Source organism: Lissotriton helveticus, chromosome 1_1 (assembly GCF_964261635.1).
Source record: "Lissotriton helveticus chromosome 1_1, aLisHel1.1, whole genome shotgun sequence".
In the NCBI taxonomy this organism is placed as follows: Eukaryota; Metazoa; Chordata; class Amphibia; order Caudata; family Salamandridae; genus Lissotriton; species Lissotriton helveticus.
The window spans coordinates 1,577,596,203-1,577,621,717 of record NC_136057.1 but is presented as its reverse complement, the minus strand read 5'-3'; the positions used below and the strand labels follow the sequence as shown (position 1 = coordinate 1,577,621,717).

At 44.5% G+C, this 25,515-nt stretch overlaps 1 protein-coding gene across 1 annotated transcript in view; it reads right to left on the bottom strand.

The window, feature by feature from the left end:
- Positions 1-25,515, bottom strand: part of CDC73 (cell division cycle 73) — a 589,523-nt gene that overhangs the window by 334,004 nt on the left and 230,004 nt on the right. Inside the window, exon 10 of the mRNA XM_078687289.1 lies at positions 7,357-7,421. Coding sequence (XP_078543415.1) covers positions 7,357-7,421 — 65 coding nt within the window. The remainder of the gene's footprint in view (positions 1-7,356; positions 7,422-25,515) is intronic.

Sequence of the window (25,515 nt, the reverse complement as noted above, 5' to 3'; positions counted from 1 at the left end):
CAATTTCACCAGCTTATTGATGTGGTTTTGGATTATATTGTTGAGCAGACTACTTTGTATGCAAAAGAGTTTTTGAGTGACAACTGTGCCACACTTAAGACCCACTCCACAGCTACCCAAAAGACTCAATGAGATTAAGCATTTCTGAGGTTTAACTTTGCGGCTGGAATTGGTGAAAAGGTCATCACTGTCTTTATATTGGTCTATTATTCCCTTGATGGCAACTGCAATTTGTGCAGCAACTATGAGTCGAGATCTGAGTAGCTCTTTACCTAATGGTCTTGCGCGCTGCTCCTAAGGGCGGCTCCTCGGCTAAGGCGGAGGAGCATCGCCCCACTGCTTTAAAAACAGTGCAATAGAAAAGTTGAAATAAAATGATAATTGAATAATAGTTATTTTATTTTTACAATTGCAGTTGCACTGCAGTGCAGACCCGTTAATAGGGTGCCTTAATGATCGGTACACTGTAGTGCTTGTACATTCTGTTGGATTGCTGGTGTAATTTTGTTTATTTTATTGGTAATTTTTGTTTGTAATTTAGTAACTTGGTTATTTGCATTTTGCCTCGTAAAGCCCGTCTACCTTCCGCTTCTTCCTGTAGTTTCTCCTCCCGCCGGTTCCTGCTCCCTGCCAGGCCCTCCCACCTCCCAGACTACTTATGGAGGATGCTGCGACGCCAGGTGAAGACCAAGCCCATCTGCGCCTGTCCGTGTCTGTACCACGCCCAGCGCCAGGAGCCCTGGTTCTTTCACCATCCACCACTACTCCAGAACTGAGCTTACCGCCTTGGCCAGACCCCGCAAAAAGGACTGCTGCCACACCTCTCCTAGCTCCACAGCTTGTACCTTCACCTGCCGCCACTGCGGTTTCACCTGCAGCACTAACTCACCAGCACACCTCACTTCCTCCACTCCTCCGGCAAGGACTACTCCCAGACAACTCCACTGTCTCCTGTTCAACGCCCAATCCCTCTGCAAGCAGGCGACCAAGATATAGGACAGCATCACCACCCACACCCCAAACATTGTCTTCCTCACAGAGACCTGGCTCAATGCAGTCTTTGTGCCTGACATTGCCTCAGCCACGCTCTGCGGATACAAGAACATACACCGCGACCGCACCAACAAACTCGGAGGCGGCATCGCCCTCCTCCACAAGGAATTTATGCACGACACCACCACAACGAATGACTACACACCGATCTGGGAATACCTCAACTTCCAGCTCAGTGTAGAAGGCAAAACTACCAAAGGCACTCACCTACAGACCCCACCCCCCAGGACCATGCTTTAATTTCTGTGGCACTAATTCCAGAACTCATCCCCCCTGCCCAGAACTCATCCCCACTTCCCCCAACCACCCCTCCCCAAAACCATTGACACAAACACTACATCTTACCCAGTGATCTCAATTTCAACTGCGATGACCCCGGCAACACCACCAGCCTTCTAGACAGCATAAACAGCCTTGGCCTAACTCCGATAGTCACTGACCCAATGCACATTGCAGGACACAGGCAAGATCCCATTTTCACAGCCAGCAACACTGTGAAATCTAGTCACACCACCAAGCTCACCTGGCTAGACCATACCATCGTTCATTTCACCTACACAACGGCACCCAGCCATGCCACAAGATCCCTCAACAACAATCATTGCAGCTGGAACAGAGTATCCAAGAGCCAGTGGACAGAATCAGCAATGGACACCACCTTGGACATTATACATACTATCAAAAACTTCACTATCTAGATCTCCGACCGCGCAGACAAAGTCACCCCCCAGCAAAACCTCCAAATCAAACAGAAGCACCAAACAAGCCAGCGAGAACACCCCGGAACTAAGAACCTTGAAACGCAACTGCAAACAACTGGAAGAAATGGCGCACCACTAAGGAGCCCACCAACTGCACCGCCAAACTCCTGAAAAAACACCAGAAGGAATGCCTCACTCAACCGTATCCAAGCTCCAACCACAGCATCATCAAGGAGTTCTCCAACACCTCAGCAACTGAAAACAGCACCTCTCCTTCGCAGGACCTATATGACTCTTGCCCACTACTTGCACGACAAGATAACCACCATCTACAGAAACTTCGTAACCCAACATGCCGCCGCTGACATCCTCCGCCTTTTAGATCCCACAGACACCCCCATCAATAGGTTCACCAGATGGATCCAGCTCACCACTCAAACCACTGCCATCATGCGCTCCGACAACTCACAATCCCCCATGGACCCTTGTCCATACCATATTTTCAACCTAGGAAAAGCACCATGCCAGCTCACTGACATCCTCAACACCTCCATCACTACAGCAACCTATCCGGATGACTGGAAACACACCAGAATCAAACCCCTCCTCAGGAAATCGGCCGACCACAACAAGCTAAAAAATTACAGACTGATCTCCCTGCTCCCCATCCAGTCAAAGTACTTGAGAAAGCCATCAACCAACAACTCACGGTGTATCTAGAGAACAACTATCTCCTGACGCAACCCAATCCGGATTCTGCTCCAACCACAGCACAGAAACTGCCCTGACACCGCCACAGACTATATCAGAACCCTCCTGGACCAAGGAGACTCGGCTACCCTAATCCTCCTCGATCTCTCAGCAGCATTCAACACTGAATCACACCACACCCTTCTCAAGAGGCTCCACCAGATCGGCATCGGATACAAAGTCCTCAAATGGATCACATCCTTCCTGTCCTGTAGCTCTCAGAGTCTTCCTATCCCGAGGCTTTTTATTGACAATTTTGGGGTCGGAAGGACCCAGGCTGCATGGCCAACCCAGGGTCAGAGAAGACACCTGGCTGTTACCCAGATACATGAGCTCTGTTTGGTCTCCTTTCAATTTGAGACAAGATCTCTTCATCCACTCCTCCCTCTTTTGACATCAAAGTCCAAGGACATCTGCGACGACCCCTAAAGATCATCCCTTAGCCCCACCCACTTCAACATCTACATGACCCTCTTTGTCAACATCGTCAGAAACCACGACTGAACACCTCCTACGCAGACAACACCCAGCTCATTCTCTCGCTTTCCAAAGACCCCCGCCACTGTGAATGCCATCCTTCATCTTTGCATGACCAGTGTCATCAACTGGATGTAAGACAACTGCCTCAGACTAAACACAGACAATACAGAAGCTACGTTGTTAAAGAATACCGCCTCATCGTGGGATGACTCCCGGTGGCCTGCCAACCTATGACCCCCATTCTGTCCCCATGGACAAAGCCCAAAACTTCAATTTCATCCTGGACAACAAACTCTCCATTGAGAACCAGATCAATGCAGCCTCCTCTGCCTGCTTCCTCAACCTACACATGTTCCATAAGATTTCAAGTGGCTCCTAATCTCCACTAGACAAACCATCACTCAATCCCTTGTCAACAGCCCCCTAGACTGACAGAGCACTGTACGCCAGACTCACAGCATACCTTTTAAGAGACTTCAAATCATACAGAACTCCGCAGCCAGAATCATCCTGACCCTCCTCAGACAGATGCACATCATCCCCACCTGCTACACAAAAGATGCCAATTCAAGCTGGTGATGCACGCCTACAAATCCCTGCACAACCAAGGACCAGCATACCTCAACCACTGCCTACCTTCTCCTACATCGCCACAAAATCCTGAAACAGCCTCCACATCCACCTCAGGACATCGGCCTTCCTCCAAGAATTCAGAAGGGGACACAAGACCTGGCTCTTTGAGCCCTATGCAGCCAGTGTCTGGATACCTTCGCCAGCCTGCTTGTAGACCCAACTTATGCTTTCTTCATATTTAATAATCACCATAGCACACTACCACCCCTAAAGGAAATGTGTTATCTACTGACTTTCTACCATTACATTTCATTTAACTTGTTTTGATTCTTTTGAATATGTTGGGACTTCTCACCGCTATTTTATTTGCTTCCTATTTCCCTACTTCACAGCACTCCAAAGCAGCTTATTCATATGTGGTTACCTCACTCTCCACATCAGAGCCTCTTCCTCTCTTCTTGAATTCGGAAAGAAGCTGAAGATCTGGTTTTCAATTAACCAACATACCAATAGTTGGGCTAGGCACACACACCTAGACATGGCCAGGATACCCTTGCGGGCGAAAGTGAACTTTACAAATTCACAACATTGCTTTAAGTGAAACATTTGTATCCCCTTTAAAGCAAATATTATTTTGTTTGCACATTCCTTTCATTTGCAGTAGTCTGCTTGTTTTTTAGTGATTTTATTTGAGCTTGTTTCCTTGTTCTGAGAACTGTTCATCTCTTCCCCTACCGAGAGTTGATCCAGAGCTCCATGCCAAAGCACATCATCTTTAGGGATATTTTTACAGTCTGCACATTGAGTACAGCATCTAACTAGAAGATCTGGTCCAGGTGAGGTGACATTGCCTAGTTTTATATGAATAGCTGGGGATGAGGGCACCCCGAGAAAAAGAAATTACAAACCAAGGAAAAATGGCAAAAACACATATGAAAAACAAAAAAGCTATGAAGATGTATTGTGAAGCTCTAGCCAGGTTACAATTGGGACTGGGGGACAAAGCCTATTCTCTAAAAAAAATCTAAAACATTATTTAGATTTGCTTCTGGACATTTGCAAATAGAAAAATGTTTTAGATTCAGCCAATTGAGCTAATCTATTTCTCCGAATTTTAAAAACCAGTTATTAAAGTTAAAATCATGTTCACCCAATTCTGGTCACATTGGTGGTAGCTACAGTAATAAACTAAGGTGTTTATCTTTAGCCAACAACCTTACAACATAGACAATAACCAAGCAATTAAAAAGCTACAATATTATCTAGGATCCAAGTTGTTGATGGATGCCAGCTAAATTCTTCTCAGACTTCATCCAAGTTGTGAACAATTTGGTCAATTCCTTGCTACAACAGTCCCAACATCTTTCAGAAAGTCAGTAACCACTCCTCTTATTAAAATACCCGATGTAGATAACACCATTTGTTGGAATCATCAACTGTAAAGAAGTTATTTAGTTCAAAGAGCAAGTAAACAGCAGCATCTCAACTGTGGACACATGGAGGCAATAACGTGAATGTAGGCATGTTCCACTGTGGCTTCCACACAGAATACTGAATTAAACAGTTGCCCCTAGACATTACTGATGAAACCCGAATAATAACCAACAAGGATTATATAGGGATTCTGGACTGATCAGCAGCACTTCATGCTGATGGCTAGATCATATTTGAACACTCAATGAGAAGCAATAAAATAATGAGCGTGCTCGGTTATTTTTCAAGTGAAAAAATGCAATATTCTTGATTCGACCTACACAAACACCCACATTAGCAGGGTCACTTGTAAATGCCAGACTGCACTATGAACTCCTCATATTGGGGGCAGGCCAAGAGCTGCTTTCTAAAGTGCAGTTGGCAAGCCATGTAAGCATTAAAAACAGGAATTCTGTCCTTGACATTTATAAGAAGGCTTTTTAAAATGCAAAGCAAGTCTAAAAATTACTGTTTCTTCATTGACTTCATCTATGCTGATGGACTGGTAATGTTATTGTGATCAGTCCAGAGCCTAAAGATTTGTACACAAATTGGGTGCCACAATTGTTCCTTAACCTTCTGTCTCAGGTAACATTCAAAGTTTTCTATGACACTGAACTTGCTGTCCCGAAGAAATATTTACAAAAATATTCGGACAACCTCAGATTGTCTTGAACATGCTATTATAGTTTCCCTTTTCCAGCTTTCCAGATTCAGAAGTAGATCAGCCAAAAAGGCCAGTGACCAAAAGTTTGGAATGGTCTCCCTCCACGGTGAAGTTGACCACCTAATATGTAGAAGAGGTTTAAAACTTTGCTCATCCAACAATGAACCCTGTGTGATTAACATGGCTGTTGGCAAGGGCTTACATTCTTTTTACCTCACTCTCTAATAAAATAAATATTCCTTTTAAGGTAAGGGTGAGCTTTAGAAAAAGAAAAAAAAACGATCAAACAAACCGGTGACTTTACTAAAACCTCAAAACGTGAAAAGATTAGTTATTTTGCTAACAAAGGAAACCTAAACTGCTACAGATATAAAATGGCGCCGGGCACATTGCGAGTTTTCCCACCAATTAATGTAAACTTGGGTGACTGGAAAATCAGTGCCTCCCACTCTAGGACGGAGGTTGATCTTAGTTGATCCGAATACTTGCTACTTAGATAAGAAAATAAATAACCGACACCAGATGGAAATTGCTGATCTACTGTGGAGTAAATATGAGCAAAACATATAGGCATTTAACAGCTGAAGTGTTCTTGAATTCAAATTAGTGTTGTAGCATGGTTAAAATAGCCCTGATTCCGAACAATAATAACGTCTTATTTAATAACTAATATTGATTCCAAACTTTTAAAAAACTGAAATGCTTTTAAACTTTAGCTGTTTCCAAAGCCCCGCTATGTGGTAGGAACAGTTGCTTCCGAGTAGATCATTAGGAAAAAGACCATAAAAAGGAAGTAAGAAGCACACAAAAAATCTGGATCAAAGCAGAGCTTCCGAAAGAGTGGTGAAGGAACATAAAACTAAAAGGAACATTTAGAAGAAATTGAGAGGAGTGAGAAAATTCACTAAGATGTAACGTTATCAAGCAAACATTATACAGGTTACACTTTTCTGATCCCAGCATTTGACTCAATGGTTGAATGAGGTCTACACTATTGTGTGAATAGTTTTGATTTGCAATTTCAAAGTATAAAAAAGTGAGAAAGAGAAGCAGAACTGATAAGCATGTAGCTTCTGAACGGGTCGACTCTCATGTCTGCACCATTAACACCTTAAGGAATTTATTAAGATTTTTCCAGAAAGTTTACATGACATAACCTATCGTTAATGAATTATTGAAATCTAATGACCATTATAATAACCTACTCTGAGTCCACACACTTGTACAAAAAAACGAAAACAAACACTTTCTCTAACAGATAATTTTTAACAAAAGAAGCATTAGATTTCCAAAGTGGCTTAAGTGTTAATTGTGAATATTGAACATTTATAAATGTGTGGCACACCCCACCACAAGATCAGAGGAGTACGTTGTACGTCAGAATAACACGAATACCAAATGGCAGAATGTACAGTTGTGGTAATGGGATCACACTAACTTTCAGAAGCAGGAGAGGGGCGATTTTCCATTCAATTAAATAGTTTTTGGGGATTTGTAGGAAAACTAGGCCAGGCTTGTTTGAGAGTTTACTTAGGGCTCGAGGAGCGTTTAGGGAAATTAGAGGCATACTTTCCTGGCACTGTCAAAGTAATGGTTAACAAATTAATCTTTCACTGAGAACGCTGGAGCACACAATAAATAAACAAAGGCAGCACTTACCGTCACAGATTTAAGTGTCATCCCGTGATAAGTACCCATTGTATCAATCTTAAAGCCCTCCGTTTCTGTAAAAGAACATAATTCTTTTAAGCACTACTACTTGTCCATGGCAACACGTTGATTTTTTATCAGTTTATTCACAGCAATCACATTTTTAGTAATTGATCATTGTACATTGTATACTCATGTTAACTAAACTGCCAATATTCAAATCTCATGCTTAGTAAAAAAATAAAAAAAACATTTAACAGAATATTGAACGCGGAATAATGTGGCCAAACAGAAACATTCTTACAAGTACTGTGTAATTTTCTTGAACTTCTTTGTTTTCACCATCTCTCCCCTTCCACTCCTACTATGCACAATACTCAGACTGCTCTATTCTTAACACTATTCCCTCTGCACTGGAAACATTTGCAAACACCTCCATTAGTATTACAGTAAGTGCCAACCACACAGTTATATCACAAATATTTGCAGGGTTAATTTTACCTCACGTCACCCCATATCCATCTGCCCTCTATACAATAGCTTCATCAATTCTATAACTATTTATCAGGATGGCTTTGCATATAGGCAAGAGAGGGAAGGCTTAAAGGGTCTATCAATTGGAAAGCATAAATCAAGAATATACAGTTCATACACCAGGCTGATCCACAATGTTTCTCACTGAGCCCAATCCTTTTCAGTCGATATATATATATATATATATATATATATATATATAGATATATACATACGCTCCTTAGCTCAGTTGAAAGTCTGAGTTCATTTCATGAACTACACTGTTGATATCCATATGTTGATCTCAATTGACAAGACAGTGTCTAATTCCTATACAGTTTTCCAGGACTATGTGGTCGCTGTTGCTTCTTGGTGATCACTTAATTCTTCGAAATGTCAGCTCAGCATCACTTGGAAAACCCCAATAATGTAGTTGAACCAGCATGTGGTCCGAGTTCATCAGGTAAGGGGTGTGGAATGCCCATTGCCCGACCCAAAGACACTGTTTCGGGTCAAGGCAATCAAGTTATTTTTTTTTGTCATATGGACAAGTTGGTCTAACCCTCTGCAGCACTTTAGCTGCCATTTCAAATTATGACATTACGGATCTGTGAAAGAGCATTGTCTGCAGTTCAGGTAAAATTTGTATTCCATATGGTCATGTTGTTCAAACTTAAAATCATGGTTCATTAATGCAAAGTCCTTAATAACAAGGTGAGCCTCCTAAGGAAATGTGTGACCGCGGCTTCCATTACCAACCGTGGAGTCAGTATAAAAATAATCTCAGAATGCTCTGCGATTGGATGCACATACTTTCAGAAGACTGAAAGAAATACTAATGTTTTTTTGCTATCAAAATAAAGTTTACACAAAAAATAGCGACTAAATGAACAAACATTGGCACAGCCAATAGGTCTCGCCTTCAGAGGTATGTAATGAAGAAAAAAACATCAGGAGCATGAGGCTTTCCTTTGCAGCCAATCTGTCAACCGCTTTTAGACACAGCACTGCATTATGAAGGTATAAAAGACTTATGGGAATCACCACATGGTGGCCATAGTCCATCAAAAGAATCTCAGATAAAACACTACTGGTTAGGTGTAATGTCCAATGACATCCAAAAAGCTGGTAGTTCCACTTTGTCGCTGGAGTTTTTTGATTTCAAGTCTTCTTGTACTTTTGAGCATTTTTGAGACTATCACTGTGCCACTGGACAGGAAGGTGTGCTACCAATTTAGAGTGCGAGCATTACAACTGAAATCTTTGACATCCACATTGTGAGAAGTTGGCCTGGTATATGATGCTCACTAGTTCTAGTGATCACCTTGTACCATGCCAAGCAACCCTTATGGTGCAGGTTGTAAAGTCAACCTTATAGACAAGCTATCCTAGGGGTAGCATGGACTAAGCAGTCTTAGGCTAAACTCTGTAAAGGCATGTGAAGCAAGCTGTTTTACCATACACAATCCCTTGAATACCAAATGAAAGGACACCACACAGATATATATTGAAAATATACATAGATTTATTTCTACAAATAACCCCGATACTCTTTATGAGCACAGAAGCAAATGCGTTAAAACAAAACACAGTTTAAATACACAAAAGTTGCACAATTATGGATGAGCCCTAGGGGCCACCTAAACCATATACTAAAATAGTGGTATAAGAACCACTATGGGGAAAGTGAAGAGGCCTGGGGAATCGCTGGAGCTGTTCGGGACTAGCAGTGAAGAAGTCGGGAAAGGCCCGCGGGACTCGGGTGCAGTGCGGAAAGTGCACGCTTTACCAATGCAATGTCAATGGTGCGTAAAAGTTACAAAGTTAGTTAAAAAGGAACCTTCCGAGTGACCTAGAAGGATGAAACTTTAGACACAGACCCTAGAGGTGTGTACCAGTGTGGGAACACCGGCGGAGCTGAGTTACCTCACCCACAGGAAGCGGGTGCATAGGGTCAAAATAGTGTCGGGTTTCGTCACGCAGGTCGATGGTGCTTGGAGCTGAAGATGCTGCAGGCGGCTCGATGTGAAGAGTTCCGGTGGATCCAAGGATGGATCTGAAGAGGTGAAGACCTGAAAGCAGAGGGGACAATGTTCAAAGTCACTAGCCAGTGACTACCGTGGAACCAGAGTGGAACCAGGCGATGTCGGGTGCAAACAGGCGTGTAGGTATAGCTTCTCTCTGCAGCCACGTGGACACGAGGGGTCAAAGACGTCCAGGAGTCGGTCACGAGCTGTCCCACGCAGGCTTCTTGCTGTTGGCGGTGTCGGCAACTTGATTGGAGCAAACAGGCCTTGGCTAATGCAAGCCACGCAGGAATCAAAAAAGGCTCGTTACTCGGACCAGCAAGGTCAGAGCAGGTGCTCCTTTTTACAGGAGCGAGGGCAAGTCTGGAGCAACCAGACCCGCAGTGTAAGTTGAAGGTTTCGTCGCCAAGATGGCCGCTAGCCACGTGGCAAGTGGCCGGGATGGCGCGTCGAGTGGCACAGTGCAAAAGGGCCCCACGCAGATCGTGGAGATGCTGGGGGGCTGATCTTCGGTGCAAGGGCTGCTCGAGGTTGGGGCTTCTCAAACCCCAAAGCACAGCGTCGAGGGTGGCTCTGATGCTGCGCAGTCAGCTTCTCGGGGGTCTTTCAAGAGGTCTGGTCCCACGTCTCTCAGTGCCTCCACTGGTCCCTTCTTTGCAGGGACTGTGGATCGGGCGGTGAGAAGTCTGGGAATCTGGGTCTTGTCAGGGTCTGGGCTCCGGCTCCGGCGGGAGGCGGCGGCGGCAAAGCAGACGTCGAGTTGCTGGTTGGTGCCTGTGTTCACAGGGTGGTCACTCCTTCGCCACAAGGGAGATTCTCTTCCGTCTTCTGTGCAGCAGAATGTCGAAGTTCAGTCTTCTTCTGTATTTCAAGTTGATTCAGGATGATCTGAAGTCTCAGGACACAGCTCCCACTCTTATTCGAATCTGGGGGGCCGGATCACCTACTAGGTCCCTCCTCTGTGTGGAACCAGGAAGGGGGGTGGTTACACACCCTTTCCTTTGTCCAGTTTCGCGCCAGGACTGGGGCTGGAAAGCCCCAGCACCGGTTTGAACTGGCCTATGCACAGGGACACCTTGTGTGCCCCAGGCATGTCTGATTCTATTCAGCCCTGTCCTACCCAATACACAAAATCCTGTCTGGAGTGGTGCTAGCACCTCCCCAGGCAGGAAACCCTTTGTCCAAGCTGCCCTCGCTGGAAGGACTCCCAGCAGCAGGAGGTCAGACTTGTGTCTGTGGTGGCAGCATCCATTTTGTGATGCTAAGGCTCTGTTTAACTTTAACCGGGGTTCAGGCTAGGTACATGTCGTGTCCCTCTAGAAGGGTGGAATGCTACCCCCGTCGCCAGAACTGGCGAGGGAGTAGTATTCCAATTCGTATGACACCTTACTCGACATGTTTTGATAAAGCCAAACTCAAGATAGCATTTAACCGCGAGGGTCATAATGCACTTAAGAGTATATGGTATGGCAATATCATGAAACAGCTAAAGGACATGGTTCCGAAACCTGCAGACAGGCTCAGCTCATGCCAGAGCACCATCTCACATATTTCCAAGCACCCTGCCTCCAGGATTGATGAGGCCTTCCATAGGAGTGACTGATAGGAACATATGTGTCCATTTTAGGTTAGGTATAGGAATACTACACCTAAGTAAGGGGTGGTTACACCGACTTACCCCAGCTGAGTGATCAGCCAGTTGTGTCAAAATATGGAGGCCAGGCCAGGGGTGGCATAATACATGCTGCAGCCCCTGGTAGGCCTTGGAAGCACCTATGCCCTGGGTACCTGGGTACACTGTTACAGGGGCCAATAAGGCGAACCAGTTCCAATTGTGTATGTACCTAAGGTACATGGAGTCCATTTTAAGGAGAGAGCAATTAGCCTGGGGCCCTGAATAGCAGGATCCCAGGCCAACTATGTCAAAAACCAGCTAAACACCAGGCAAAAAGTTTGGGGGTAACCATAGTCAGATATCCACCTTCCTACACACATGTCAAACACAAAGGTGTTGATTAAAACTTTTACCGAACATCTGATTGCGTGGCAAGTGGTGCTGTTTTCAAAGACATTCTTCATAAGTCTGTCATTTTTAAATAAATCCTCTCTTAGGATGTGAGGCGGGCCCTGGGGTTACAGTAACTACACTTTAGAGCAGCAATTGGAAGGCCTATTTCTAAAAGTACATCTAATTACAATCAAACAGCAGCGGGTTCTATTTTCCCACAAATTGCAAAAAATATCCTGTCTTCTAAACGTGAAAGCCTGACACTACCAAGCAAGCGCTCAGACATATTTTAGAATCCCTATGGATGCATTTCAACGTGGTCCACTGAGAATGAGGCACCGCTTCTCGCCATGTTATGTGCCTGTTTTATTTAGTATTGCGGGAACTCTATCCATTACAAAAGGACACATTTATTTTTGGTATGCACGAGGAGATTACGCGATTTACTCAGAACCACAGGACGTACAGCTGACGCCGAGACTCGAACCTTGTTTCCCCCCTGCAAAGTTGGCAGCTCTGGCCGTTAGTCCACATCCTCTAGGAAATCTGGTAATCACCAAACAGGCTAGTGCCCCAGAAGGGCCGGTAGAGATGGGAATTTAATCAAGACATGAAAGTCTGGCAACTGACTGACCCCAGCCAGATCCATCATCCCTTCAGACACAAAGCGGCCCCTTTATACACCAAACTCGCAATAACTTCATCGGAAGAGAACGGAGAAGGAAAGAGCGCATGGAATAAGGAGGTGGTATCACAGTGCAAAGTGGGCGGGGCATGTGGATAAGAACTGGCAAGATCGAATTTAAGGAGAATAAGACACTAACAGAAAGGAAGCTAACAGATCCGACATGTTCACAATGCAGCCAGTACAGTACCAGCAAAGAAGACTAGGGCTCCGATCAAGCTCTCTGCTATCAAGGCTACTTGGCAGTCCGGCCACAAGAGAGACAAGCAAACTTAACCACCAAGTGTTACGAAAGGACCGCCGGCACGAGGAGGGTCGCACACAAGCCACCTTCGCTGTGCTAAACGAACGTGTGTGAAATGCGAACGCTGAAGGCTGCTTAACATCAAGTGATGTCTACCGCTTCTGAAAATTATATTTCTCGCTCTCCCCGGGTGCAAAGTGTTTCCACCTCTGTTGTAAGATAATTTAGAACAAGCTCTCCGCATTGCGCTAGTGGTGGTGAAAGTGAAACCGAACGCGCTGACAGGATGACTAGCTTTATACAAACAAAAACGGTATCAAAGGAAACAATACTCAACACTTTTTTTAAGAGTACATTTAATTACCCTCTCAAAGAATCATTATTCAAAAAATATATATCTATTGCACACATAGGACAGTGGCGCCTATTCAAGGCGAAACAGTTAACATGAATCACAATGTGTTTTTACAGTACAATACTCAAAAAGCATGACATAATAATGTAACACAAAACAGTAACCCAAAAAAATGTGTTATTTACACGAGTGTCTCCCTCTATTTCTAGGAGAACCACTAGGAGAAAATCTCCGAAGTACCACTAAATGGCTACTATTCCAGTTAGCCTGACTCTAGTGTGACCCAACACAGTTACAAAAAACATTATTATTCCAAGATTCCTCCACAGAAGTGTTCGACGCAACCATGTTTCGGCCTGGTCAGGACAGGATTAAATACAAATAATCTCTCTGGTGCTGGAGAATCTCACAGCGACCCGGGTTCAATATCTCATCTCATTTGGTAGCTACGCCCACTTGAAAACTCTCATCATGCCGTAATCTATGCCCAAGATTGAATCCACTGGATCAAAAGCTATAGAAGCTGCCCAAATCAGCGGCAAGTCTTCGAACCACTGGCGTCTCGGCGTCTGTAGGAGTGCGATGACTAGCGGCGGTGAAAGTGAAACCGAACGTGTAAGTGAAACTGAACGCGCTGACACGATAAAAAACAAGATGGCGTGGTACTGTCCACAGTCCCACGGACACGCGCATGCTGTTTGCAATGGACAAATGGCAAGAGCAGCCATCTTTGTCCATTGCAGAGGCGTGCATGAGAGCCCTCGCAGAATTGATTACAAAAGGGACACGCAATGACGAGAGCAGCGCATGCGCTGCTTTCTCCAGGCGAGACCTAAAAACATTTTTGCAAAACTGCAATTTTAGATATTATTTCTTTAAGGCATCGCTTAGTAAAAAGTGTTTGATACATGCTCGTATAGCCAAAAATAATAGAAAATTCGTGTAAAACCAGTTTCAGCAAGATTATGGGAAACCTGAAAATAAATGATTGGCAAAGAAAGTAGGTCTGGTGGTGACTGCCAGCCTTTGTCAATGCTTGTAATGTCCCAACTTAATGTTTGTAAAACCGTGTGTTCGGAGCTGCTGGCACTCACCTTTGTACCACAAAAAAATGGGCTAAAACCCAAAAAAATCTCAAAAAGCCCAACTTGCCATATTAGTCCCCGACGCTGAAGGAAACTTTGTGTGCCAATGTGCTCCGTGTTCCTTGTGAAAGAGCAGAATGCCATGCCTCACACTGAAGAGAACACACACACACACACATATACATATATATATATATATATACACACACATACACACACATATATATACATACACACACACACATACATACATACATATTCACCACACACACACACACACACACACATTAGGAAGCTGGCTCTGTATATACTATGCCAAAGTAAGGAATAGTGTGCACAGAGTCCAGGGAGTACCCAGAGGTATAGCAGAGGCTAAATTAGGCAAGTACCAACAGCTCTCTTTGTGGTAGTGTGGGCGAGAAGCCAGGCTTATCTAGACGATGTTTAAAGCATTTATTGTATACACTCAATCAAGGACTGACTCAAACAGAATCCAGACCAATTAGGTAGGTATAAAAAAAGATATACTTAGGATTTCTTTTAGAACCAAGCAGGACAAGGCACAGGTGAGTAAAATATACTTTCAAGTGCAAGACTGTTCAAGGAAATGCAATTGTACTTGCAATTACAATTCTTACAGGTTTGTATCACTTGTAAATGCAGTCTGTGTCATATAGTAAATACTTTAAAATACTTTTGACTTACTTTTGAGTACTGGGGGTGTTATGCCTAAATACCACACTCTAAGTGTTCTACATACAAGGTAAGTACGGCTTTGTATGCTGTGCAATTGTCCACAATTTTGGGCCCAAAATCTTATTACATGGGATCCTATGGAGGAAAAATGGTTATCTGTTTTGGAGGTAAGTACTCTAATTACGAGGGTGAGTTTTTGGAGTTAGGACCAGGGTTCAGGTAGGCACTTAATGTGCACCAAGAGCAACACTAGGGTGGCCGGGTGAAGAGTACAGGATGGCAATGGGGCTAGGGGGCACCTCGGTTGAGGGCTTCTCAAGTGCAGGCTACTCAGTATTGGAACCCTAAGGGTTAAGGGCAGGGCATAGGGGGTTCCAGGTCGGCACGAAGTCCACACCACCAGCGGCGCAGGGGTGGCCGGGTGCAGAGTGCTTAAAAGGGGTCGGGAGCCAAAAGCAATCCTATGGAGATTGCTAGTTTCGGTTTTTAGCTGCAGGCCCGGTGCTGAGGCTTCAGGCGGTGTCAGGGAGTCCTGGAAAGGTCAACCCACGGTTAACTCTGACTCCGGAGTAAAGGGGACCTCGCTGGGACTGGCGGGCCACTTGGACTCGGGCCATCGGCGACAGGTGATTTTAGGCGTTGAGTTTCCTGGTCTTCAGCAGGTGTCTTTGGAGATTGTTTTGAAAAGAGCTGTTGTACACAGAAGATCTGGTCTTTGTTGAAGGCAGTACAAAAGGGGGCGGTGATGGACGGAGCATCTGAACCAATCAAACACTCACACCCAGTCAACAGATCTGGGTTTAATCCATCACCGTCTGAATCAGTCTGACCCTGTGCCTCATGGGAACAGTCCAGCCCGAACTGCCAAGCCATGCCTTCCCTGGACCGGAATCAAGCATCCTAGGACCAGTTTCTGGCATTTCAGCAGCCTTCAGCCAGGCTTGCTTGAATCCAGTGGCAAAGTGAGCAAAGGACTCAACGTCTGAGCATACCCTGCCAACTTATGGCGAACAAAGCGTGTTTGATTGGTTCTGATGCTTCGTCCATCACCACCCCTTTTTGTACCGCTTTGTTGAAGGCAGTCAGTCCTCCCAGGTGGTTCTGAAGGTCGATGGCTGCAGGACAAGACGACTTTTGGTACAGGATCGCAGGAAACTGCAGACGAGCCGGAAGGGCTGGGGCTAAGTCAGTTCTCGGCAGTCTCCTCTGCTGTGTGTCTTCTTTCGTCCTTCTTAGGTTGCGGGAATCTGCGTTCCGGGTTAAAAGCTGGCTGATAAATACTGTACTTAAAGGGTGTTTTAGGGGCCAATGGGCTACTGGCCTTAAGGCGACTACACCCTTGGTGTGCTCACTCCACCTGGGGGAGTGGGCAAAATCCTCAACCTGAGGGGTGGGATTGGCAGAGGTGGGCACACCTTCTAGGCTGTTTGAATTTTTCCCGCTTGTCTACCCACCAAAAAGCGGATAAGACAGGAAGGAGGCCTGCTCCTGATAGCAGGAGAGGCCGGGGGTCACATTGCAAAGGCAACAAGGCCTTTGAAGCTCCCCTTCCACAAATGGCTCTTCCTGACCCGGGGGAGGTGTGAACAGATCTGCCCAAGAAAGGCTTTGTTTTTTGGGATCAGGGAGCGAACGCTTCCACCACATGGGTCAAGACACTTGTCTTGTGGTGGCAGGCTGGTGTTTACCAGTCAGGGAACCCACCAAAGTCTGGGTGTTTTTCGGGGGGCATCTCTAAGATTTCCTCTAAGTGCATTGTATAAGAAATCCCACACTGACATCAGTGTGGGTTTATTATGATGAAAAGTTTGCTATCATACTTCCCAGAATTCAGTAAAGCCCTCATAAGGCTGTGGAGTTCGCAATGACCAACTCCCACACCATATACTCTTTAAGGCCTTACTGCATTTACAATTGTCTAAGAAGGGACTGGTAGGGACACTGTAGGGGTACAGTGCTTATGCAACTATACCCTCACAAGTGGTATAGTGCACCCAGCTTGAGGGGTGCCTAGCCTAAACCATAGGCAGTGGATTGCAGGCATGGCACACAGGTATGTGTGCCATCTCGACACATCACTTTTCCTTGCACCAAAACACGCAGCCTGAAAGGGCAATGTGTGAGAGTACAGGACCTCTACGGGTGGAATAATATGTGCTGCAGTCCTTAGAGGCCTTTCCTTGTCACAGGGGCCTTGGTACCCACGGTACCTTTTACAAGGGGCTTTCATGTGGCCAAAGATGTGCCAATTGGGGGTACAAAGGTACAGTTTTGGGAAACACTGGCCCTGGGAACGGGATTGGCAGGGCTTGAGGGCACATAAAGTCAAAGTGCATCAGAAATCTGGCTAAACGTGGAGGGGGGATTACAACAACAGGAACAAATGAAAACACACACACAAACATAAATAGTTCTACTTTTCTCAAGAAACTAACTCGTGGCCTAATGTAACTAAAGCTCGCTCCCCTGCCATGCATAATTTTCTCATCACAAATTTTATTGCAAATGTTGTACTTCTAAAACAAATGATGTCAAACAAGATGTCATTACTGATGTAATATGTGGGGTAAGTAGCAGTGCTTGGGGAGGACGCAAGTTATAGTTAATGTTAGAAATGCGGTTTCTGGTTGGCTAAGGTATACACCCAAGCCAAGCAGAACGCACCATTCTCTAGTCAGGGCAAACTAGATACACATATAAGGCAACCTGAGCTCACCCTTTGGTAGCCTGGTGAAGAGCAGGCAAGCTTATTTAAACATATTTAAAGAGGCAATTAGTAAAGGATTTGTGCAACAGACACACAGTAACACAATGAACACACCACAAAAAGACTACATATAGGTTTATAAAAATAGCGCTCTGTATTAATAAAACAAGACAAAAATTCTAAAGAGCACAGGTATACTTTTCAAGATATGCTATGAAAAAATATCACATTAAATGTACTATATAACTATTAATCTCGGAAGCACCTGTGTTTTTATTAGGTTAAGGATGGTAAGCGAGTTGGTGGAAGTACGACAAACCTCAGCAGGGATTGACCAACAAACTGTTCAACGTTGGAGCAGGAAGCCGTGCTCCAAAGAGTCTTGGTGGGAAGTTTATTGAGCTGAAAGGGTGTTAAAGCGAGGCCCAAGATTCGTCGGTATTAGCGTCCTCACCAGGACCCCCGCAACCGAGTAATGGCAAATGATGCCGGCAGCGGGTGCACAGTGCATCTCCAAGGACCTATGGGGTCCTTATCATTACTGTACCTTTAGGTGTACGGGCAGAGCGTTGCAGGCGAGCTACCTGTAATGACGATCTTGAGGACAGGGACCCGCCGGTCGCAATCTCCTGCCTGGGGGACGCGGCGATCAATCTTCATACAGCGCTGGGGTGTAGCGAGCAAGCCCAGCAGCTTCTCTTAGGTGCAGCTGAAGGTGGCGCTCGGCATTACCTTGGCAACCCCCGGCAACAGGAAGGTGGCGATCAGGGCTAAAGTGCTACCGTTAGTCCAGACTCTGCCATAAGCCATCAAGAACTGCGCATCTTTTGTTGGCGAACGGAGCACTTCTCAGTTGCAGGTTAAAGAGTTCATCTCCACCACACAGGGTTCTGTATTAAGGGCAGAGCAGAATGCTGGAGACACACTGGTTCTCTCCGAACGGCTCTTGCAGCAGTAGTAACAAAAGCAGAAAGATGAATTCTTTGCTGGCCCTCAGACTTCAGTGAACAGGGGGCAAGCCAACAAGCCCTTGGAGAACACATTAAGTCACAACGTAGAGGTAGCAGGCCAGCACAGCAAGGAAGGTAGCAAAGTGTCAGTTCCTCCTGGGAGCACAGCAGTCTTTCTGGCAATATTTAGATGTAGAGCCAGTGATGTCTGGTTACAGGTCCAAAAGTGTCTGATTTTAGGGGGTCAGACACCCAGTACTTATACCCAAAAAGTGCCTTTGATGTAGAAGTGACTTCAAAGGAACTCTTTAAAGTGCAACAGGATCCCTTTCAACCCAGGCCTGTCTGCCAGGCTAACATTGGGGGAGGGTGGGGGTTAAATCAATACTTTGTGTGAGGACAGGACACAGGCTATTCAGATTTAAGTGTGTGTCACCTCTCTGCCTTACTGCCAGGGAAGGCTATCAGAATGCAGATGAGTTCTCGGTCACACCCGGCCCTTCCTGGGTTTGCGGCTGTCTAGACAGAATGCACAAAGTGTAGCGGACACTCAGCCCAGACCTGTATTGGAGACAGGCTGCCGGGCACAAAGAGCAGTAAGCACAGAGAAAAGTCCACTTACTAAAAGTGGTATTTCTTAAACAGTAATTTAAATCCAACTTTCACTCTAACCAAACCAATCCTTCACTCTACCTCAAATCTCCCCACAACCCCCACCCTCCCCTTTGCTCACACCCCCTCTGTCCTCCCCACCACTACCTTCCTCAACCCCACCTGAATTACCCCCCCAACAACACTGAACTCAAAAACAACACCTCCTGGCTGAATTTCCACTTCGTCCCTGAACTAGAAGTCTTTTACATCCTGTCCAAATTAAAACCATCCTCCCACACTAAAGACCCTCTCCCATCTTCCCTCGTCCAAGACCTAAAGCACGTCATTGTCCCGTATTGGACCAATATCATCAACTCCTCCCTTTCCTCGGGTGTGTCCCGGTCTTCCTCAGACTTGGACAAATCACGCCCATTCCAAAAAACCCTAAGGCCGACCCGAACAACCTACGCCCCATCTCAAACCTCCTAAAATGTGCCCTTTAGCAATTGGATAAACACATTGACACTGACAACCTACTTGACCCCCTACAATCCGGCTTCAGTAAAGGCTGCAGCACTGAAACTGCATTACTAAATATAGTTGATAACATCCACCTTGCCCTGGACAATGGAGAGACCTGCCTACACATTCGCCTTGACCTCTCAGTAGCATTTGACACAGTTAACCATTCAACCTTACTCTCTAAAGACCCTTAAATGGCTTCCTATTGAAGGCAGATCCTCCTATAAATTAGCCTGCATTATGCACAAAGCCCTCCATCAAAAGACCATGCTCTACCTTTCAAACAAACTCAAAAAAGCGGGCAGTGCCCGATCAATGAGAAGCACTAACTCTTTCCTCCTCGCCCCCCCCCATGCTAAAAAAGACAGCTGCGCAAGCTCGCTCCTTCTCTGGTAAGGCCCTCAGCATCTGGAATACCCTCCCTAAAGCCCTACGACTGAACCCTTCATACGTCAGTTTAAAAAAAAGACCTTAAATGCACCTGTTTAAAAAATATTGGGGCACATAATCTTTTTATGTCCATACTTGTTGTTCAATCTCTTCTCTTTTTTAATCTCCTACCTTCCCCCTTTATCCCACCTCTCCTGCACTCCACCAACACCTACTCACCCCCAACCGTACCCATACACACCTCTTGCGTCCCCCTCATCTCAACCCTCTCCTAATTAGCCACCCCTCCTTCCACACTCGCCTAACCCACCGTTCGACAAAAAGGAGTCTAGTTCCTTTTTACTGTTTAATAATTTGTAATTATTTTACTCATATTGCTTTTTAAATAGCCTCATCCTTTCACGTTGTATCATAATCAAGATATGTTATTCATTTTGTTCCTTAAGTCTACCATATCTTAATGTTTCATTTTGTTACTATTTGTTTTGTAACCCATGTACTATCGTCTTTTCAATGTAAAGTGCTCCGATACCCAAGGGTGAAGCCAGTGCTATATAAAACCTCTTAAATAAATAAAATAACTTCACCAGTGAGGAGGATTTATCATTACCATTCCAAACATCAAATATGAAAAAGCTACACCCCCCTGATCAGGAATTACAGCTTAAAGTGTAATAAGGAACTCCCGATGTTCGCCTATGAGAAGGGTAGGCCGGACAGCAGTGAAAAATGAAATAGACTGTTTGTCACTACCAGGACATGCTCTTAGGGTTACGTAGGGGTCACATATGTAATAAAAGGGCCGTTTAAGGCCTAGCATGTAGGTTTAAGAGCCAAGTTGAAGTGGCAGTAAACTGCACACAGGCACTGGGGTGGCAGGCCTAAGACCAGTTTGAAAGGCTACTTGGGTAGGTGGCACACTATTAGCATTTAATTTACAGGCCCTGGGTAAATGGTATACCTGTTTAGAAGGGACTCACAGTAAACTAAATATGCCAAACATGTCTAAACCAACTATACCACGTTCAGGTGAGAGAGCACAAGCACTTTAGCACTGGTCATCTACAAGAGATCCATTCAGGAGATGGGTATATACATGCAGAGACCTATAAATCGAAAGATAAACTTATAGAAGGCTAAATATGCATATAAGAAACAGAAATTCCCGTAGAAACACAAGTCATACAGGGGAAGCAAAAGTATATCCCCTCCACTGAAGGTAACCCAAGTCCTCTGCCAGTGAGCGGGAGGATGAGAAGTGGAGGAATGAAGGATACTCCAAGAACAGAGATAACCAAGAAAGGACAGAAATAATGCATCCTACTGGTCGTAAGAAGAATTTATGACAGTAACTGAGGTAGAGGCAGAAAGACAAGGCTGAAAAACAACAACACAATACCACATAAGAGTAGGAAAAGGAAGGCACTGCCCACTACAGAAAAACAAGGGCAACCGTCTGAGGTAGGATGCCAGCAGGAGGTAACAGTTGAAACAAGGAATAAACGGCATGTGGAAGTCAACCAGGAAGAAACAAACTACCGCCACTGTGAAACAAAAGGGCTGGCAGAGACTAAGTACAACACAGTCGATGCGGAAATCATGCATTGTTCAACCCATGGAGGCTTGAGAAACAGGTTAAAAACCTGACCAACACGCATTTACACTTGAGAAACAAATAATAAATCTAACCAAAGCTGTAGACGAAAACTGAGAATGCAGAGTATGAGGGGAAAAACACAGAGGAAGAGGAAAAAGCCATCAACAGTGGATGATAGTGCAGAAGCAGCAGAAATATATAGTTGAACTGAAGATGGGATGCACCCAAAGAAAAAGTAATGAACTATCCCCACAAAAAAAACAGAGGGGTTTAAATGAATCTCTCCCAAGGGAGGAGGGGAAAAAGGAGAAAGTAGTATGCAACATAGTAAAACGATGCCATGAAAGCCGGGAGTGATATACAGAGCTTGTTCGGGAGAGAACAGTATCTCCGCCTATGATGAGGACGGAAAATACAGGAAAGAAAGGGAAAGCTAGCCTCTAGTGAAAGGAGGATACCAAAACATGGATCCAAACATCCAAAGGGACTGGTGTGCCAGGGGAACAGAACTGATAAGAAAAGCAGACAACAGCTGAGGGCAATGGCAGATATGTAAACCACCCCCCAATCCTTCTCTGCTTATAGTAGGGCAGTGACCAGGTCCCCCCTCCATGCAGGTAGCAAATATTCCCTTATACTGTTGAGTATATATAAAAAACTGCCTAGCTAGAATGAAATCCAACATGCCACAAACCAATCTGTAGAACTTGGACATGAATCCATCAGAATGGGGGATTAACTAACTTCGCTTTAGATTGCTTCTTCCATCTCGATTGGGTGGTCTATATGTACCGCTAATTTATCCATTATTGTAAATCCTTTAGAATTATCAAACTGTATAGCAATGTGAGTGGAAGAGGTTTGGCCTGCAAAAAGAGCTTAACATTCGGGCTATTTCATCATTGTCCGAGCGTACATCTGCAGTGTTTCACTATTCTGCCTTTTTTTCCCCCTTTACTTTAGCCCCTCTTGAGCAGTTGGTCTTGTTTGTAACCTACCCTAGAATACTGCTGCTTAACCCCTTATGCGCTCATGACTAGCTGAGCTCGTCATGAGCTGCACCGCTCGCACGCTCATGACGAGCTCAGCTAGTCATGTAACGCGGTATTTTTAAAAAGTCAGCGCACAGTGGGAAAACCGCTAGCGCTGATGCGGTTAATTTGTAGTAGAGCATATCCCAGTAGCCCTCAGCACTAGAATGTTCTTCCATTTTTTTGCTGAGTTTGTTAATGTGTATCACCTTCCAGCTCTCAGAGTTGGGCCTCCAGGCAGTGTCTGAAGACTACTTTAAGTACATCTATCCCTTCCTGATCTATTTCATCCAAATAAGACTATTGTCTCATCAAGTGAAGCCTGCATTGGCCTGTCTCTCAAATGACCATCATTAATTCTCAATTTCCAATCTTGTAGGGAAATGTGTGTGTGTGAGAGAGTGGTAATAGTCAATGGAGTTTGCTCTGATAGAGCTATTAGCACAAATAAGCCCTCTACTACCAGTTTGTGTAGCTCTCATGGAAGAATTCGCTTTAATACCACCTATAACCTAATTATGGTCTCCACCCACAACTAACTCCCATATTATGTTTTTTTTAAATATATTTGCTATTGTAGACTTGAGAATCTTCGGATTGCTCTTGGGAGCATAAAAATCGATCACTGGATTTTGTGATAATACACCAGAGATTCAAAACACCTAAATGAAGCGGCTTGTCAGCTAACATATCCAAGATCTCACAAATAAAGTTCTTTGACAATATTGCCACTCCCGCAGGACTCCAGAGTTTGAAAAAGGGTATTTTCTTGGAAAGCATTGGGTTTTGAGATTAAACCAATCTTCCTTCAAAAGGTTGGTTTCCTGCAAGAGAGAAATATTACATTTTGTGTCTAAGAGTATGTTTAGGACTTCTAGGCATTAGGCCAGAGTGTAGAGACCCTTTCCCATTGAAGCCATCGATTTTATGGAAATGTGTGTACACAGGGGCATCTAATGACTTTGCTCCTTGCTACACAAGTGCCAGACTGAGGAGTAGTGCTTTGCCTCGTTAGGTTCACCAATGCATCATAACTCTTTCGTACGCAGATAATCCTTAAATGAAAAAAAAAAAAAACATTAGCACCTCATCTTCACAACGAATAAACAAGCAGAGGTCCCACTATAGCATATGGGTTTGGGAAACCCACTTCAATTAGAAGCACCGTTTCTTATGGGGAACTGCTCATACCTAATCCTTTTGAAATGCCCTAGGCCCCTCTAGATATCTCACATTACCCATTAGTGGGAGTTTGCTCTACATAGCAGTCATTGGCAGGGACATACACTTGCAATCTAAAGATCTGAGCCCAAGGTGTGCTGGGATCACCGCTGACATCAGGGTGTGGTTTTCCAGTGTACTGCTGAGATGAATGATATTGGATTTAACACAGTGAAGGGCCTCAAGGGAGAATGCCTTGCGATTCATGCACAGCTCGATGGTGCATCAACCCTGTACATCTCTAACTGCCATCTGCACTTTAGCAACCATTGTCTTTTCATTCCAATTAAAAAAATGATGCACATTATGCACCCAATTGATACAGAATTTAATGGAGTTTGTTTGTAGCATTTCTTTATTGGCATTCTTAAACATATTATACTGTGCAGAACCAGTATTAAAGAGCCCCTTGGCAACAAGAATATGCCGTCAACTACCTGTTCAACAACAAGGCAATACACAGAGCACCATGAGTGAAGGAGGCAAATAAAAATATCTGCCAGCAAGCTGTTTAGGAATTTTCCAACCTTCCCAGTCAAGGGACTTGTACATATTACATTTTATAACCAATAAAGTCAAACGTTTATATAACAAGAAAAACAAACTATTGTAGGCAATTCCAAACTCTCCCATCCGAGCCCCAGAAAGGCAGTTCTGATCTCCCAAGAGGCAGGGTCATTAGCTCCTTGTTAACTTCAAAGCAGTGGCCTCTAAGAATGCTTAGAAAGAGTATTCATAATGGGGTAATCCGTAGGACCACTGGACCCGGGTAGACAATGTTACAAGAAAAACTTTCACAGTGGCTAACTACTTATAGATTTATGTACATAGAACTAAATTCAAAACCATTCAATAATTCAGAACGTCACAGCACAAAATGATGATTCACTGTGATTTAATGTTGCATCACTGAAAAAGAATCAATCAAAACATATGAATATGAAATGAATCAACTTTGGTACACATCGGTGCTCAGAAAAAGAGGGAGTGAGTGCTAAGGGAGAGTTGAGTGATTGCGTGTAGGAACGGAAAGGCAATGTGGTTCAAATACATCCAAATCGTTTAGACCCAATCTGTTCTTCAAATTGACGAAACAATATACAAAATAAACAATGTAGGCACAGATAAACAGGTCTCTATTGCCTATGTTAGAAATTGGTACAGATATGTCAACGTTTCAACCCCCTGTTGTCATAAAGGCTGCTTCATCCTTATGATGGGGTCTTCATCAGGACTCAAAGAAATAGTGTGGGAGGGAATGGAGCCCTATTGGGAAAAGAGCACGAAAAATCTGGCTATATTTTCAAAATGTGGGCCGAGTTGGCTCTTGTAAACAGAAAGCAATTCCAGTATAAATTGAGAGAAGGGTGCCAAAAGTACACATTGTTGTCCGTAAACGGTTGATGAGTAACCGCCAGCAGGCTCCGGTCTGATTCCAAGTAGCTGCCTCTTGGAATCAGAGCGGAGTCTGCTGGCGGTTACTCAGGGGTCGAAACGTTGACATATCTGTGTCAATTTCAAACCTAGGCAACAAAGAACTGTT